The sequence below is a fragment of the Lupinus angustifolius genome, chromosome LG08 (genome assembly GCF_001865875.1).
Source record: "Lupinus angustifolius cultivar Tanjil chromosome LG08, LupAngTanjil_v1.0, whole genome shotgun sequence".
Lineage (NCBI taxonomy): Eukaryota > Viridiplantae > Streptophyta > Magnoliopsida > Fabales > Fabaceae > Lupinus > Lupinus angustifolius.
This window is the reverse complement of record NC_032016.1, coordinates 9,051,452-9,066,620: the sequence shown is the minus strand read 5'-3', so window position 1 is coordinate 9,066,620 and position 15,169 is coordinate 9,051,452. Positions and strand designations below refer to the sequence as shown.

The 15,169-nt window shown below is 32.5% G+C and overlaps 2 protein-coding genes across 4 annotated transcripts; one reads left to right on the top strand and one right to left on the bottom strand.

Moving 5' to 3' along the window:
- On the bottom strand, positions 373-8,942 carry LOC109354948 (protein NETWORKED 1D-like). 2 transcript variants are annotated; one of them, XM_019597789.1, is made up of 5 exons: positions 6,984-7,125; positions 6,604-6,672; positions 6,221-6,482; positions 2,554-5,678; positions 373-1,707 (listed from the first exon to the last, which is right to left on the bottom strand). In XM_019597789.1, the coding sequence occupies exons 3-5, from the start codon at positions 6,321-6,323 to the stop codon at positions 676-678; spliced, it is 4,260 nt and encodes a 1,419-aa protein (XP_019453334.1). In that variant the 5' UTR covers positions 6,324-6,482; positions 6,604-6,672; positions 6,984-7,125; the 3' UTR covers positions 373-675. The 2 variants fall into 2 exon arrangements, with proteins under 2 accessions (XP_019453334.1, XP_019453335.1); XM_019597790.1 differs by lacking the exons at positions 6,604-6,672; positions 6,984-7,125 and adding an exon at positions 8,932-8,942 and having other exon boundaries at positions 6,221-6,550.
- LOC109354108 (protein MARD1-like) lies at positions 13,028-15,093 on the top strand. 2 transcript variants are annotated; one of them, XM_019596464.1, is made up of 3 exons: positions 13,028-13,274; positions 13,362-14,087; positions 14,626-15,093. In XM_019596464.1, the coding sequence occupies exons 2-3, from the start codon at positions 13,366-13,368 to the stop codon at positions 14,690-14,692; spliced, it is 789 nt and encodes a 262-aa protein (XP_019452009.1). In that variant the 5' UTR covers positions 13,028-13,274; positions 13,362-13,365; the 3' UTR covers positions 14,693-15,093. The 2 variants fall into 2 exon arrangements, with proteins under 2 accessions (XP_019452009.1, XP_019452008.1); XM_019596463.1 differs by lacking the exon at positions 13,028-13,274 and having other exon boundaries at positions 13,284-14,087.

Below are 15,169 nucleotides of genomic sequence, written 5' to 3'. Positions count from 1 at the left end.
AAAATTAGATGGTTAGTTTTGTACAACGATAAGGTTATTGTTCAATAACTATGAAGTTATAAGTTCAAATTCTTGAAACAGCTTCTCAGCTTGTGGAGAGCCTCGTGTACACAGATATGGGTTTAAACTGCAGCTGAATAATGCACATTAGCTTCTATGACAGGACTTGTTCTGTACCCTCCACTAGGTAGCATATCCTGTAATAGGGAACATTGAATGATTCTATTCTTATGCTCAATGGCAATGCACCAAGAAATTCAAGAAAATGTAAACAGATGAGGCTGTTCCTGTTCAATAATGCTATGCTATCACAAGAGTTACAGCTCTTGCATTTTATGCTGAATGAGGATTCTTAGGACACAAGCAAAAAGATGAAGGCAAGTGCATGGCACCACAATATTAAAGCAAGCAATAAACAAAACATGAATCTCTCATGTAAACCATGGATAGAAAAAGAGGGAGGACATTATTCTGAGTTAGAAGGGAGGAATGGATAAAAATCCATCCTAGCCTCTTCTGAGTGAATGAATGAAGCACAAAAATGTACAGCACCAAAATATGTAAAGTCTTAAACCATATAGGAAGGAAAATGTATAAACAAGAAAGCTAACATCTGAATTGTCTCATGCACCTTTTAGACTATCCTAACAATCTGCCTCATAGATGCTTGGCGACTCAATTTTCCACGGTGGAAGGTTTCATGCATGCACAAAACGGTGCTCTCTTTTTTTCTTTGTTGGCTCTAATCCCACCATAGAAATAATCTCGCAAAATAACTCTTGGACTGCGATGATCAGCAACTTTTGCTTTTTCTTTGCTGTCTTTTACACCACCCTGTTTCAGAAGCACAAACAGCAGTCTTTTCACATCCAGCTGCAGCCGTCCTAATTTTTCCGCCGATTTTCTGCGCAAATTTTCCGTTACTCTCCTTCTGCTGACACTTCCGATCTCACCAGACTCAACTGCAGCCTTCTCGTCAAAAGACATTCTACCCTCTTCCACATTCTTCTTTAACTTGTGGTTGGCCTCAAACAACTTTCTGATGGTTTCCTGAGCAGCTTCAAGCTGATCTTTCACGGAATCGTAGTCAACATGTTTTCCCTTCTTACCCATCTCTGTAATTTTCACCTTCATCAACTCTTGTATGGTTATTTGAAGCTTTGTTAGCTTTTGTGCATCAGAATCAAGCATTTCTAAAACTTCGCTCTTGTTTCCATCTTCATGTGGTTCAGTCAATCTTCTTGAGATCTCTAATTTGTCCACACTCAACTCCTTTTCCACCAAGAATTCTGATGAAGGATATTTATTTTTCCACTCCTCGGTTGCTCCTCTTTGAGCCATCATATCATGTCTTTTGTCAACTTCAATAGTATCATCCTTATCGGTGGTTTCCCACAACTCAAGCATCTTATCATCAGCCTCAAGTGCTCCTCTCCTATTTATCCCATGCAAACATTCAGATATTTGATCCAGCATGATGTCTTTTGGCTGATCCTCGATCTCATTAATGAATCCATGTCGTTGCTGCTTTGCCTCTCTCATTTCACCCTCGGGTTCGAAATTTATATGTTTAACTGCCATTTCAATTGCACTTATCCTTATCCGCATGTCTTGGAATTTCATGAGGGCATCTGGTGCCGTAAAAGTATGATCTTCACCTGTTTGTCGACCGCTTTCGGCATACCGGTGATTTACCAAATCTTGGACCTGGAAATAGTGATTATAAGTAAACCAGAATTTAACAAATGCCAATAATAGTTGGCTACAAGTTGAAAACGTGGAAGTTCATTTCACTATCTCAAAATCACCAACCAATAACCTTCCATTAACATGCAAGGAAGCAGCACCCTACATTTCTACAAAGTTATCTAGCATGGAAATGCTACAAAGAACATGAAAAACTAAATTACAGAAGAAGAAAAACTAGTTTTTTTAATCACATAGATATGGAAACTGATCCATCACAGAAAATTGGGAAACATTGATATAATGTACCATATGCTAAAAACTCAAGTTCTCAGAATGTTGGTTGGTATAATCAACGAAGATCTTAACAATGCAAACTATTGTTTTGTACAAAAATGAGTATTTTACAAGGATGGGATCAAGAAACGATTTGCAAAATCAGACACCATGACACAATTGTAGGTGCTACTTTCCAAATTTTTCACATCTATTTTCATGGATACAGGTTGTTATAAAGTAATGTTATGTGCCTGTGAGTATCAGAAAAATAGATATACAAGACAATGGATATTTAACTCAAACGTACGGTACAGTGCCTCGAAGCATACTGGAGTGCAACGAGTATTGGGATACACACCCCAAACGTGTCAAATGTCAAAACTCAACAGAAATCGCACACGGACAAAAACTATATTAGAGATATAGTTAGATGAGTTGGTTAGAAATCATTTTAGTAAATATATATTGGTTACATCATATCATCTATGTGGCTTATATACAATATGAGAAATAACAAACTTGCAAGTAACTATATCTCTAATAACCTACAATAGTGTCACAACCAAATACTGAAATAATATATAATACCTTTGATTCTTCATATTCATGAGGTCTTGCATGTGCAAGAGTATGCATCTCCAGAGATGTTATACAATCATTCAAAGCACTGACGGCCGGGACATAAGCAGCTACATGACCATGCAGTTTTCCATTTTCACCTTCCAATTTGCTAACTGTTTCTTTCAGCAGTTCAATTTCCATCTCTTTAGAGTAGTTTCGGCTTTCAAGATTCTCACACACATAAGCTAGCTCAGAGACTTTCCCTTCAAACAATGTTTCATTGACAGCAGAAATCAGCAGTTCGGCATAAAGTGTTTCAGCCTGAGTGTCCCATGGTTCAATCTCATTTGTTCCCTTATGCAGTTCATAACTTAGCTCCTTTTCCCTCAGTTTAGTTTCTCCAAGTTCTTGATGTAGCTGCATCATTTCAGACTCCAGCTTCTGATTCACTTCACAAAGACATCGAAGCTCTTCATTTTGACGATCCTTGTCTGAGGAAAATTTTAAAATTTGATTAGCCTGGTCTTCAAGTATCCCCTTGGCATCATTATACTTAATCTTCAGATCTTCCACCATTCTTTGCAATTCTGTTTTCTCAGTCTGTATAGCACAGAACATCATGGATGCTTCCAAAAGCTCATTTTCCTTTTGAGACAGTAATTCCTTTTCAGTCCTAATCTGACAACTTAACTGATCATTGACAGATTCAACTAACTTTAGTTCAACATTCGACCTTACAAATGACTCTTTAAGATGTGAGTTTTCCATTTCTGCTTCTTCTAATTTGCATGCCATTATTTTTAATCTCCCGTCAAGGTCATTATCCAATTTAGATATCATTCTCTCGGATACTTTAGATGCCTCCAAAGGTCTCTGACACTCAACTAGAAGGGATAAGTTATTTTCTTCTAAATCCTGGATGCACTTCTGCAATATGAAACTTTCAGTTTGTGCGTGTACAGCGATGTCCAGTTCCTCCTCGTATTCCTTTTTCTGGCTATTCGCATCTTCTTGAAGAGTTTGAATTTGTAATTCCTTCTCATCTATGTCATCTTCATTCAATTTCATAACTCTGGAATGCTCTTCCCTCTCGGAATATAATAAAAGTAGTAGCTCTTCTACCTTTTGAAGTGCAGACTCCCTCTCTCCTTTTAGTTCCAAATGCTTTAGTTCCAATTCATTGTGCTGTTTCTCAAGATCTTTCAGTGTTTTCTGAGTGATGTTCAACTGTGAAAGTAAGGTTTCTTTCTCAGAGATGATACTGGACTTCTCATCATCAAGTAACTGGCATGTGTCTTCTAAGATCTTGGACTTCACCCTTAACCCGTCATGTTCCGCATTCACATCAAATATTGAATTTTCCAAAAGGTTGTTCTTTTCTGAGAGCCACTCCAACTTTTCCGCTGTGGCTTGTAACTGAGAAAACAAAGTGGCCTTCTCAGACATAAGAGTTGATTTCTCCTCAAACAGAGATTGGCATTTTTCTTCCAACACCTTTACCTTTCCTATGACACTCTCCATCTCAGCATTCAAATTTGGAACCAAAACAGATTTTTTCTCCAAAAGTTTCTCCATGATCTCTAGTTTTTCCAGAAGAGATGCTTTCTCACCTTTGTCAGCCGCCTCACATGTCTCCTTCAGCTTTGAGTTATCATCTTGAAATTGTTTCACAGATGCCCCAAAGCACTGTGCGTCTAAGCCAGCTGATCCAAAATCTTCTATCATAGCTTCAATAAATCGCAATCTCTCATATTGTAAGGAAATCCAAAGTGTACCCAATTCCCTCTGCTTCTCACTAAGTTCTTCGTTTTGAGACCCCAACTTTAGAGCCAAAGACTGCAATTCAGACTGCAGAATGTGATTTGATGTTTCCAATTGAAGACACTTCTGTTCAGAACTATGTAATTTTTCATCCCCATCATCTACCTTGGAATTTAGTCTACACACCTCATCTTCAGCACAAGAGAGTTTATGCTCCAAACTGGAAATTATCTCCAAGCATTGTTCATAACGGACAGCTGCATCATCCTTCTCTTCTGTAAGTTTAGCAACTTCTAACTTCAGCGCCTCAATTTCACTCTCGGCTTTATCAGCCTGCTCATTAATCCTTCTTGCTTTCTCCTCTGCTTCTTCTAATCTCTCCTCCAGTTTTGATAATGACTCCAGGCACTGTTTATGTTGGACAAGGGCATCATCCCTTTCAGCTTCTACTCTAGCAAGATCCTGCTTTAGGGACTCAGCATCACTTTCAGATCTAGTAGCTCGTTCGTTGTGTTCTCTGGCATCCTTTTGAGCAAAAGAAATATTTTTCTCCAGATTAGATATTTTCTCCAAGCACTCCTGGTACTGGTTTAGACTAGCTTCCATTTCAGCCTGTAATATGGTGAGAGCTTGCTTCAAGGCTTGAACTTCAAATTCAGCTTTACTTGCTCGCTCATCAAGCCCTTCAGATTTCTCTCGTGCATGAGACACTTCTAACTCCATATTAGACAATATCTCCAAACTTTGCTGATACTGAAGCAAGCTAGCTTCCTTTTCAGTTTCTAATTTAGCAAGGGCTTTCTTTAAGGCCAAAATTTCTGTCTCAGCTTTTGTCACCCGCTCAGACAAGACCCGGGTCCTACTGTCATGGCTTCCGTTGTTTATTCCTTTACTCTCCTGTGTGCCAATAAAATTGAGCCCCCTTCTAGCATGCCCTCCAGCTAACTTTGCAACATTTACATGTTCTCCAGTAATGACATGATCAACGAGCTGTTTGGAACCTGTCTTGTTCATAGAAGAATCAAGCTCTTCAGTATGAGCTCCAATTCTTTTCATGGAAGGGAAATGAGTTGAAGCATCCTTCTGAAGTTCATCTGTTTCGAGAAATGCACGTGAAGGGTGACCCACATCTGGAGTACGTGGCTCAGCCTCAGTCTCATCCATCATAGGGATTTGGTTAGGAAATGCATCAGACATGGTCCGATGGGCCTGACGGATCACTCCGGTTGCATGGTCATATCTTTCAGCCAATGCTCGGTATGCCCGGTAAAATTCTTCAACCATTTTCATAAGCTCTGGGCGCTTTTTATAATACATTTCTGCTCTCCTGGCAAATGAATCTGCATCTTCTTCAATAAGCTTAATCATTTGCTTGACCTTGGAATCCATATCTGTGCAAGAGAAGATATCATTGTGATAAGTTCAAATATGTCTAAAAACAAAGAGCACCAAATGGACGGTAGTGGGAAAAAAGTATTGGCATCTTTCCGAGTGATTGAGCAAATAAATGATATAATTGAAAAGAAAGATGCAACAAAGGAGGTAGATATCATTTAACATGTATACAAACTCCCACACAAAGTGCATGTAACATGTCCCTAGAGTACATGTCCCTAGTGAACTTGTAAACAGGTCTACACCTGATTATATCATTGTGCCAGACATTACAAAAGCATGAAATATACTTCTGTTGTCCACTTCAGTATTAATGATATTATATATATGATGATATCAAAGCAATAAAAGAGGAAAAATACTCAATTAGATTAACTTCCTAGTTTAATAGTGTAGGGAACATTTATTTAACATATGAATGAGAAAACACTAAATGATGTAATTCAATCTCGAACCATGAATGCCAAGTCATGAACAATAGCTATGTTAATATGTTAAACACAATTTCTACCATATCCAGAGAGATGAAATGCATTACCAGTCAGATTTTCCTGGAGCCATTTGGAATTCTTGGGACTTATATGGCTGTCCCACCACCATGAATACATTCTATTTGAATTCGCACGAGACAAAGTCGCCATCACTTCACACCAACACTTCGTCTTTTGACGTTGTAATAAGACTTAATCCTTGAAAGATTCAATGGAGCAAAACCAGAACCACAGAAATGTGTGGTTGACCACAAAGTCAACAAGAGATAAAATATTAATCAAGTCACTGTTTCTGCTTCTATCTATTCACTGGAACAAAACATAATGAAAGGAACACAAAAAATCAGTTTCCGATAAATCAAAGCCAACATTTTTTGCTTTTTGGTTTTTGGCATTTCTCAAATTAATCTGAAAATAGCACAAAAATTACCTGATCATGGACTCAAATCCCAAAACTGAATGAATAAATATCTGATATGCCAGAATGAGTACAAACTACCTGATCAATAAAATAAAATAAAAAATCCAATCAAAACAGTAGAAAACATAAAATTATGTAAGCATCAGATTTCAGAAGATGACAAATCAACAATCTGTTTCACAATTCAACAGTAATTATGATTATCACGCTTGAGATGGGAACGACATAATTAAAACTAGATTATCAATCAAACCCAAGTGATTAAAATTTAAAAATAAAAAAAATAAAAAAAAAAGGAATTGAAGTGAAAAGAGGCAGTGATGAGATTGAAGAAGATATATTTATTTTTAATTGGAAGATGAGTAAAATTGAGATATGAAGATACTCACCAAAAAATGGTTATAAAAAATGAAAGTTGAAGTATTTGGGTCATGAATTGCAGCAGTAGCAACGAAAAACAAGTTCAGTTGATTTTGTTCTTTGTATATAATTTGTCACTGAGTCACTCATTGAGTCACCCCATCATAGACAGATAGATACATGTGTTTTGTGTAAAATGGAACACAATACACAACATTCTCTGTTTCTGTTTCTGTTTCTGTTTTTAAACAAATAAAATAATAATATTTCAAATTTCAACAACTTCACTTTCTGCATCTATTGCCCTCGTGGGTTTTCTTTTTCTATTCACTTTCTAGTTAAGGAAAGTTTGTAGAGTTTTTATGATTATTTACCATTCATTTCGGATAGAGATTTTTTAATAGATATTATACTCAAATAATAAAGTTATTAAATGTTCTATTATGTTTTTAAGATATTAAGTGCATTTTTTATTTGAAAGTTTTTTTATGCTATGTTTGGTTTTTTTTAAAATAAGGAAAGAAAACTTGACAAAAGAGACGAATATAAATTCTAGTAATTTTTTAGTTGTTTCATATAGTAGAAAATTAAAATAAAATATAGAAAAATTATATAATTATTATTAATAATGGCATTTTCATACACGTGTCTGTTTACTTTTTTTGAAATTTTAGGAAATTAAATATATTTTTACAAATGTTATCATCATAAAATGCGAATTTTCTAAATATATATGAAGTTAACTACTAGACAATTCATTGTTAATATTCTTCACTTGATTTTACTGTTAATATTGGAGAGAGAAAATAAAAGTTGAAACTGCATACCTTACAAGATAGTCAAAAATTATGTTCTCCTTATGTGAAACACAATAAAACTTCTTCATCGAAATTTGGTGTTAAATTAATTTATTTAGTATATAAAAAATAATTTATTATTTCATTTCTGTAAGTGATAGATAGAAACCCCGATTTATTTTATATGTTATATGGTACGTATATCAGTGAAAGTCGATGAAAATAATTGTTAGAAACATTTTTTCAATAAAAATATGGGCATGGGAAAATAAAACACGAAACAACAAATACTAAAATGTGATAAATTTTAAATAAATAATAATATTATTAGAAACGATATTAAATTAGATCATTAAGATAATTAAAAGATCAAAAGTTTCTACATTTGTTAAGATTACTGTCATACACACTAAAAATGTTAATTTCTTTCTTTTAGTGGTGCGAACAAAATAAATGTACTTGCTTTTATTTTTTAATCCAAATTAATGAATGCATTAATTAGGGGAGCCCCTCTACCTCCCTTTTGATTTATAAGGTAGGGATATTTAACTAATTTTTTATCCACCATTCATATATAATTATTTATGTGTTATCTAACATTTATATTTAATCGTGATTAAAAAAATGTAATTTAAATATATAGTTAATAAAATAGTAATTATATATAAATATTTATATTAATAATATATCATTACTACACATTTCTAGTCATGTAAGGTCTATTGATAAATCTTAGGCAGAATCTTGTGAATTGCACAGTACTTTTTTTAATTTACAATAAGTGCTTAAATTAATTAAGATTTTTCTATATTCCAAAAACAAAATTAAGTAAGACTTTTAAAATTGAATTTGACCTATTTCATATATTTAAACCTTTTGGTTAAAATTGAATTTTATGTTAATGTAATTTTTGTAATGTGTATACCTATTATATTTATGTATAAAGCTGGAATGTTTTTGGTGTCTACTTTTTTTCCCTACAATTGTTACTAATCATACATTGTTAGTGTAATATATACTAAGAAAATATTGATTTAATGGTGTGAGTCTCCCTCATAAATAAACACTAAAAAGTCAACAATTACTAATAGCAATATTTGTTGAAGAAGTAATGACACAATGAAAGAGAATAATTCTTTATGCAAAGGATGATAAATACCCTTGTTAGTATCAAAAAAACAATATATTACATATGTATTATCAGTGTAAAGATTTATATATAATTATTATATATTCACTATCATTTGGATTTTTTGGAAGAATCAATAATAATTAAATATAAATGATAAACGATATAGTAAAAATGTATGAAACTCATATTCACTCCATATATTTTTCCTCATATTATTATTATTATTATTATTATTATTATTATTATTATTATTATTATTATTATTATTATTATTATTATTATTATTATTATTATTATTATTATTATTATTATTATTATTATTATTATTATTATTATTATTATTATTATTATTATTATTATTGATTTTATGATTTTTTTTGTTGATAAATAGAACTGATAGGAATATAGGATATTTGGTATTTCCTAAATATTTTATCATCTAAATTTTTTATTGATAATACTGCAATTGATAAGTTTTTTATGTTTTTATCTCATCTCTATTTATAATAAAAATATCAACAGTCTCAACAACACTCTAACAAATTATAAAAAATATCAATAGTTGTGTAATTTTAATATAAAAAAATAAGCTTTTCTTCAAAATTAACATATGGCTGATGCTAGCAAATGAAATTAAATATCACCAAGAATTGGATAAGAGAAAATATTAAATAATTGTTTGTTGACTTATACATACCTTTTTAATAATATTAAAAATGAAAAGGTCATCAAATATTAACAAAATCTGAAATTTCATAGAGAATACATGAACTTTTGTGTTGAATATTTCTGTATTTTGAAATTATATATGGATTACATTATGTAGGGGTTAAATTACCTTCTGCCTCCACCTTAAAAAATTTAGATCCATGGTGGCAGTACTATATGTAGTACTATATGAATTAATAATTTAATATCAACTCTCAAACTTTATAGATGATTATATGGTCTATTAATGGAGTAGGCTTTATAGATGATTATATTTTTATGGGGAATAATCATACTTATATAACTAAGAGACACCTTATTATAACTCATAAGACTTAACTATTGCGATGATTGAGTGATTCTCTTAACCTCCAAGTCATATAAAAATCATGGAAGAAGATTTTCTGGATGTTATAGTTAAAATTTACAAGGATGATTTGGACTAACCAATTTATAAGTGTGCAATTATTATTACTATATTATTAGATTGGATATAATGTCTTGCTAACAAAAACATACATCATTTACCAATAAATAGTTAATCTAGTGATATAAGGTCTGCTGTATCATACGATAAACAATCAAAACAAAGAAATAGATAATAAAGAACATTAAAGAATAGATAATTATGATGTTGAACATTCTAGAAACAAAGAAATTTCTAAAGATTTTTCTAGAAATAATCAAAACAAATACTTTTCATGGGGCATATGCAAGAAGTCGAACCATTTAGAAAAATATTATCGACATCAAGGAAAGACACGATACTAATGTTGCAAAAGATACAGACATTTAGAGAAAAATGGTGCAGCAAAGATAATCACCAAACCAATTTCATTGAAGAGTGTAAACATGACCAATAATTATTCTATGTCAACCATGTCTTCGGTCGTGATAAAGAAGAAAATTGATATATAAACAATGGTTGTAGTAATCGCATGAATAAAGATATGAGCATTTTAAGAGATATTGGTGGGTTATCAGAGTTCAACTTCAATTGGGTAGTAACAGTACAGTGGATGGAGTCTACATAGTTGTCTACATAATAAACATGTGTCCGAATGAACATTAGGGGAGTGTGTAGAATGAATAAGCTCCAAATACATAGATAATTGTGTGCCTAATATCAGTAGGATACAAAACACACAATATATATAGTAGTAGTTGATAGTAAGGAAGTGAAGAGAACTAATTATCCCGTAAGAAGATTAGAGAGCAATGTACACTTTGGTGCTGTCTCCCTTGTGCAGAAATACTTGTTCCTTGGTGCTTCTTTTGACTAAAGGAAAGGTGAATGTACTGCAAGATGGTCGATCAACACTGCAAAATTTAGACACTACTATAAAGGTTGTTGTTCATTCATGAAACAAGTCTTTTACATGTTCTTCTTTTATGTGTATGGGAATGTACCCCAGCCTTATTTTGATTACCTGAATCAATTTAGACTTTGGAGTTGTGAGTGTTGGTTACTGAGATCCTAAATAAGAAGTTGAAGTGGGTTTTTGATGGGCGAGGCAGTGCAGAGTTGAGTAAGAACATGGGAAGATGTTGCAGTGAAGTCCCACATCAGGTGCATAAGAAGAGGGAAAGGAGTAAATTGTGTATAAAAAGAAAGGAGTACTACAATTGTAACATACTTACCTGGACGGGGTCAATGGGTGATCAAGAAGGCCCATGGCCTAGGCTTGTGACTTCCATTGCACTTTGGAAGGGTGCTAGCCTAAGGTCTACCCAAGTGGTAGAGCCTATGTCATAATTTGTGAAAGAGGGGGCCTGCGTTCGCGCGGCCCCTGCCCAATCCAGTCTAAATTTGTTTAATCGGCCTTCAAACTTGGTCCACCTTCTTCTGGAATTGTTCAACTAGAGAACCTTTCTCTAAGAGGACCTTGATATGGTTTCCTGGGATTTGAAGGCTTGGAATTGAGAAAATTAGGTTAAGTTTCGGATTGATCCCACACAATTTATCAAGCTCTAAAGCTTTTTATCCTATTTCACTTTTATGTCCCCAGACATTCTTGTCATGTTGAGGGACCTTCCCACCACAAATACAATCCACTATGTTATGTTTTGTATTAGTGGAATCAGAATACTGATAAAGCCTGATTAAGATTGTCATGATGACCCATTAGGAAAGAGTAATTTCAGTGGGTTATTATCACAAATTTGATGACACTTGTGTGATGGAATAGTTCCTATAATCATATCGTATATTTTGAAATATAATGAATAGGACAATAAACATATAGAGGACTGTTGATGTGAAGTTTATGTAGGAATCGATTTTCATAATTAAAAATTGATGAACATCTCATGAAAAAATTTATTTGTTGACCCATCAAGATAACAATATGTTTTCTTTTTTCCCCCTCCTATATGTAATAGTAAAAATTTATCTTCTTTTAAGATGTAGAGACTATCCTAATCAATTTTAGCTGTATCAACAAACTTTCTTTTACATATACACGACAGTTATCAAATCTCAAAAATACAACAATGCGTTCTAACCATTAATAATAAAGTGTAACACTATGATGCATTATGTATTATAGCTAGTGTATGGTATACTATAGATATTTTGTTGCATTATAAAATGCTCAAGGATTAAATTGTGAACATAGTACAAATGGTGAAGTGAGGCCTTGATAAAGGTGAAGTATGAAATTTAGTTATTGTTTAACCAAACTAGTTTAAATATAATACACTCAGTCGATAATATATTCAGTTAAACTTATAGAAAGACTTGGATCAAACTATTTTTACTTAAAAAATGTCAAATAGGATTAAATTTTATAGTCTAGAATATTTCACATGGGGATGCTGCACCAATTGAAATAATTTATTAGACCAAGACTATAAGTTCCAATTAAATTACAAGTTCTCAAATAAGGTGTCTGTGTATCCAAGTTAATCAATAAATAAAAGTGATTTATACAAGTGTGCATACATATTTAATCCGAGTTATTGAAATGCACGATAATATGTTATACACTGACCTTCTGAGAATGAACACAAAAATAATTATTGTTTTTAACTTTATAATTAAGCTATGGTTTTGAAATGAAAAACCAACTAAAAATTAATGTACTAAACATGCATAACATTTTTATAAGTAGATGAAGTCCTGGTTGCTAAAGAAAACTATTTTTTTTATCTGGAAAAGCAAATCCAAATGAACTTAAGATCTCAATGCTAGGATTTAGAAGGAGAGAATAAAAAATGAAAGGCGAGATTGAAAACAAAAGAAAAAGTTTGAAGTATTGTTTAAAGTTTGATTTTCATGCACACAACCTCTTTTTTATTCTCCTTCCTTTAAATTCCATATATGTCTCTTCTAACTCTGAAGCTTCCCTCTTTTCCTTCTCTTACAGTACATAGTACAAGAGTGATTATGATGGGAATAGTCCTTTTCTTCTTCAAGAAAATCATTAACTTTTTTATGCTTCAGAGTTTGAAGAAGAATTTCAATTAGCCTGACACATTTTCAGTTCACCTTCTTTATTTCCTTTTGGTTTTTGTGTCACACATTCAGAAACATTTCCACTACTCTAGGATTCATTTTTCTCTCTTTTCTTAGAGTCTTAAAAAAGACCTTGACACTGAAGTACTTAAAGTTGTTCATTGCAAATATTGCAACCTGCAGCATCAATCAGTGTAATTTCCTTGTAATATCATTATATATTTTGGTATGTTTTCTTCTCATTCATGCACCTTGCATGTTTTAATTTACATCATTTTTTGAATCTAATCACTATTTTCTTTATTGGTTTTAGACTTATGCTTCTAAGGAACAGATCAAGAGCAGTAACTAAGCCAGCTTTAGTGGCTGATCACACTGCTCAATCATCTAAGACTAACCCATTCCAGTGTCTATTTGGGTCACCAAAATTTATAGATTTCACCTTCAAGTGTCTCTCAGGTGGTGATGCTTTAAGAAGCCCAACATCAATTCTTGACACTAGAGCATTATTATGCTCATTTGGGAATCCATTCTCATATGAAAGTAGTAGTCAAAGTACACAAAAAAGAAGTTCATGGGACAAGATAGATTCAAAAGGAATAGGCCTTGCTCTTGTTAAAGATGAACTAGTTGATGTGAATTCTGCCAATAAAACCAATAGAAAGGTACTTTTTGGAAAGAAACTTAGAGTGAAAATTCCTCCCCTTTTGCAACCTTCCACATTCTCTCCATTTCAAACATGTTCTGATGATTTTGGAACCAAGTCAAAGGATTCACAACACTCAGATAATGTTACAAAGGATTCTCTACATGCAGATGAAGTTGTGAGTTTTAGTGAGATGGAACTTTCTGAGGAGTACACATGTGTGATTAACCATGGACCTAGTCCAAGAACAACACATATATTCAATAATTACATTGTGGAAAGCTACTGTTCTGTCCCTAATAAGCCTCATGGTTCAACTTTGGTGAATTTCCTCAGCTTTTGTTACACTTGCAAGAAGCATCTTGATCAGACAAAAGACATATTTATCTACAGGTAAGGTAAAGGTTTATTTCCTTATTTTTCAATGCTACCTTTCATATTATTAGAATAAATACACATTTTAGCCCTTCATAAAATTTACTCTTTCAAAAAAAAAAAAGAGCATAAATAATCTCCAAAAATTTTAAATGTGGGTCAAATTAGTCTTTTTTAACATGTTTTACAATACTTGGTAGAGACTAACTGTTTTGACCCGTATTTGGAATTTTTGTAGACCATTTTAGGTCTTTTTTTTTTTTTTGAAAGACTAAACTGATAAAACCGAAAAATATTAGGGACTAACATGCGTATTTACTCTTCATATTACAAAGCAAAAGTGAAATATTCATCTTTGCTAATTCATTTTTGGTTTGATAAAACATTAATTTAGTACCTGAATTTGCATACTAGTCCTTGTGTAAATTTGATCAAGTTGGTTGACAATGTTCAAAGTTAGGGACCAGATTGATTAATCATATCAATATCAAGGGACTAAATTGATATTTTATTATTTTTAAGGAGTTTCAACTATGAACTGGGTTGTGTTTTGCAGAGGAGAAAAAGCTTTCTGCAGTAAAGATTGTCGTTACCAAGAAATGGTGTTAGATGATGGAGCATAAATTCATTATTTGATATTGATGTTGTATATGCAAGACTCAAAATAGTGATTTCTTTTTGTTCTTATCTGAATTGATGATAATGATGCACATTATTGTAGATAAGGACTAATTAGTTACTTTTTTCTCAAGATTCCTTATTATTATTGTCCTTGTTGTTCACACCTTTCGATGGAGAAAAATATCCACTAAACTATCATAAACATTAAAAAATTGACATTGACAGAGAATTATTAATTTGTTAACCTACTAAATCCACAGTCCAAATAATTGAATATTTTGTTAAGATTAGAAATTTTAATACGTATTATAATACATATGGGAGAATTCCAAAATTTCAAACTTTGTTGGATTAAAAGCCAAATCTGATATTAAAAAACCATAATTATTGCCTCACTTTCCAACACCTATCAATAATCTATTACTCATCCATAGTGTGCTTATGATAACATTTCTCTCTTTAACTATATATGGACTAAG

What these genes read in the sequence shown, in the direction of transcription:
- LOC109354948 (XM_019597790.1), bottom strand. Translation starts at nt 6,323, where the DNA reads ATGGCGACTTTGTCTCGTGCGAATTCAAATAGAATGTATTCATGGTGG. An exon ending in GCTCCAGGAAAATCTGACTG is followed by an intron (nt 5,679 to 6,220) that starts GTAATGCATTTC and finishes TCTCTTGCACAG; the next exon opens with ATATGGATTCCAAGGTCAAG. An exon ending in ATGAATATGAAGAATCAAAG is followed by an intron (nt 1,708 to 2,553) that starts GTATTATATATT and finishes CACTATTTCCAG; the next exon opens with GTCCAAGATTTGGTAAATCA.
- LOC109354108 (XM_019596463.1), top strand. Translation starts at nt 13,294, where the DNA reads ATGCACCTTGCATGTTTTAATTTACATCATTTTTTGAATCTAATCACT. An exon ending in AAAGACATATTTATCTACAG is followed by an intron (nt 14,088 to 14,625) that starts GTAAGGTAAAGG and finishes TGTGTTTTGCAG; the next exon opens with AGGAGAAAAAGCTTTCTGCA.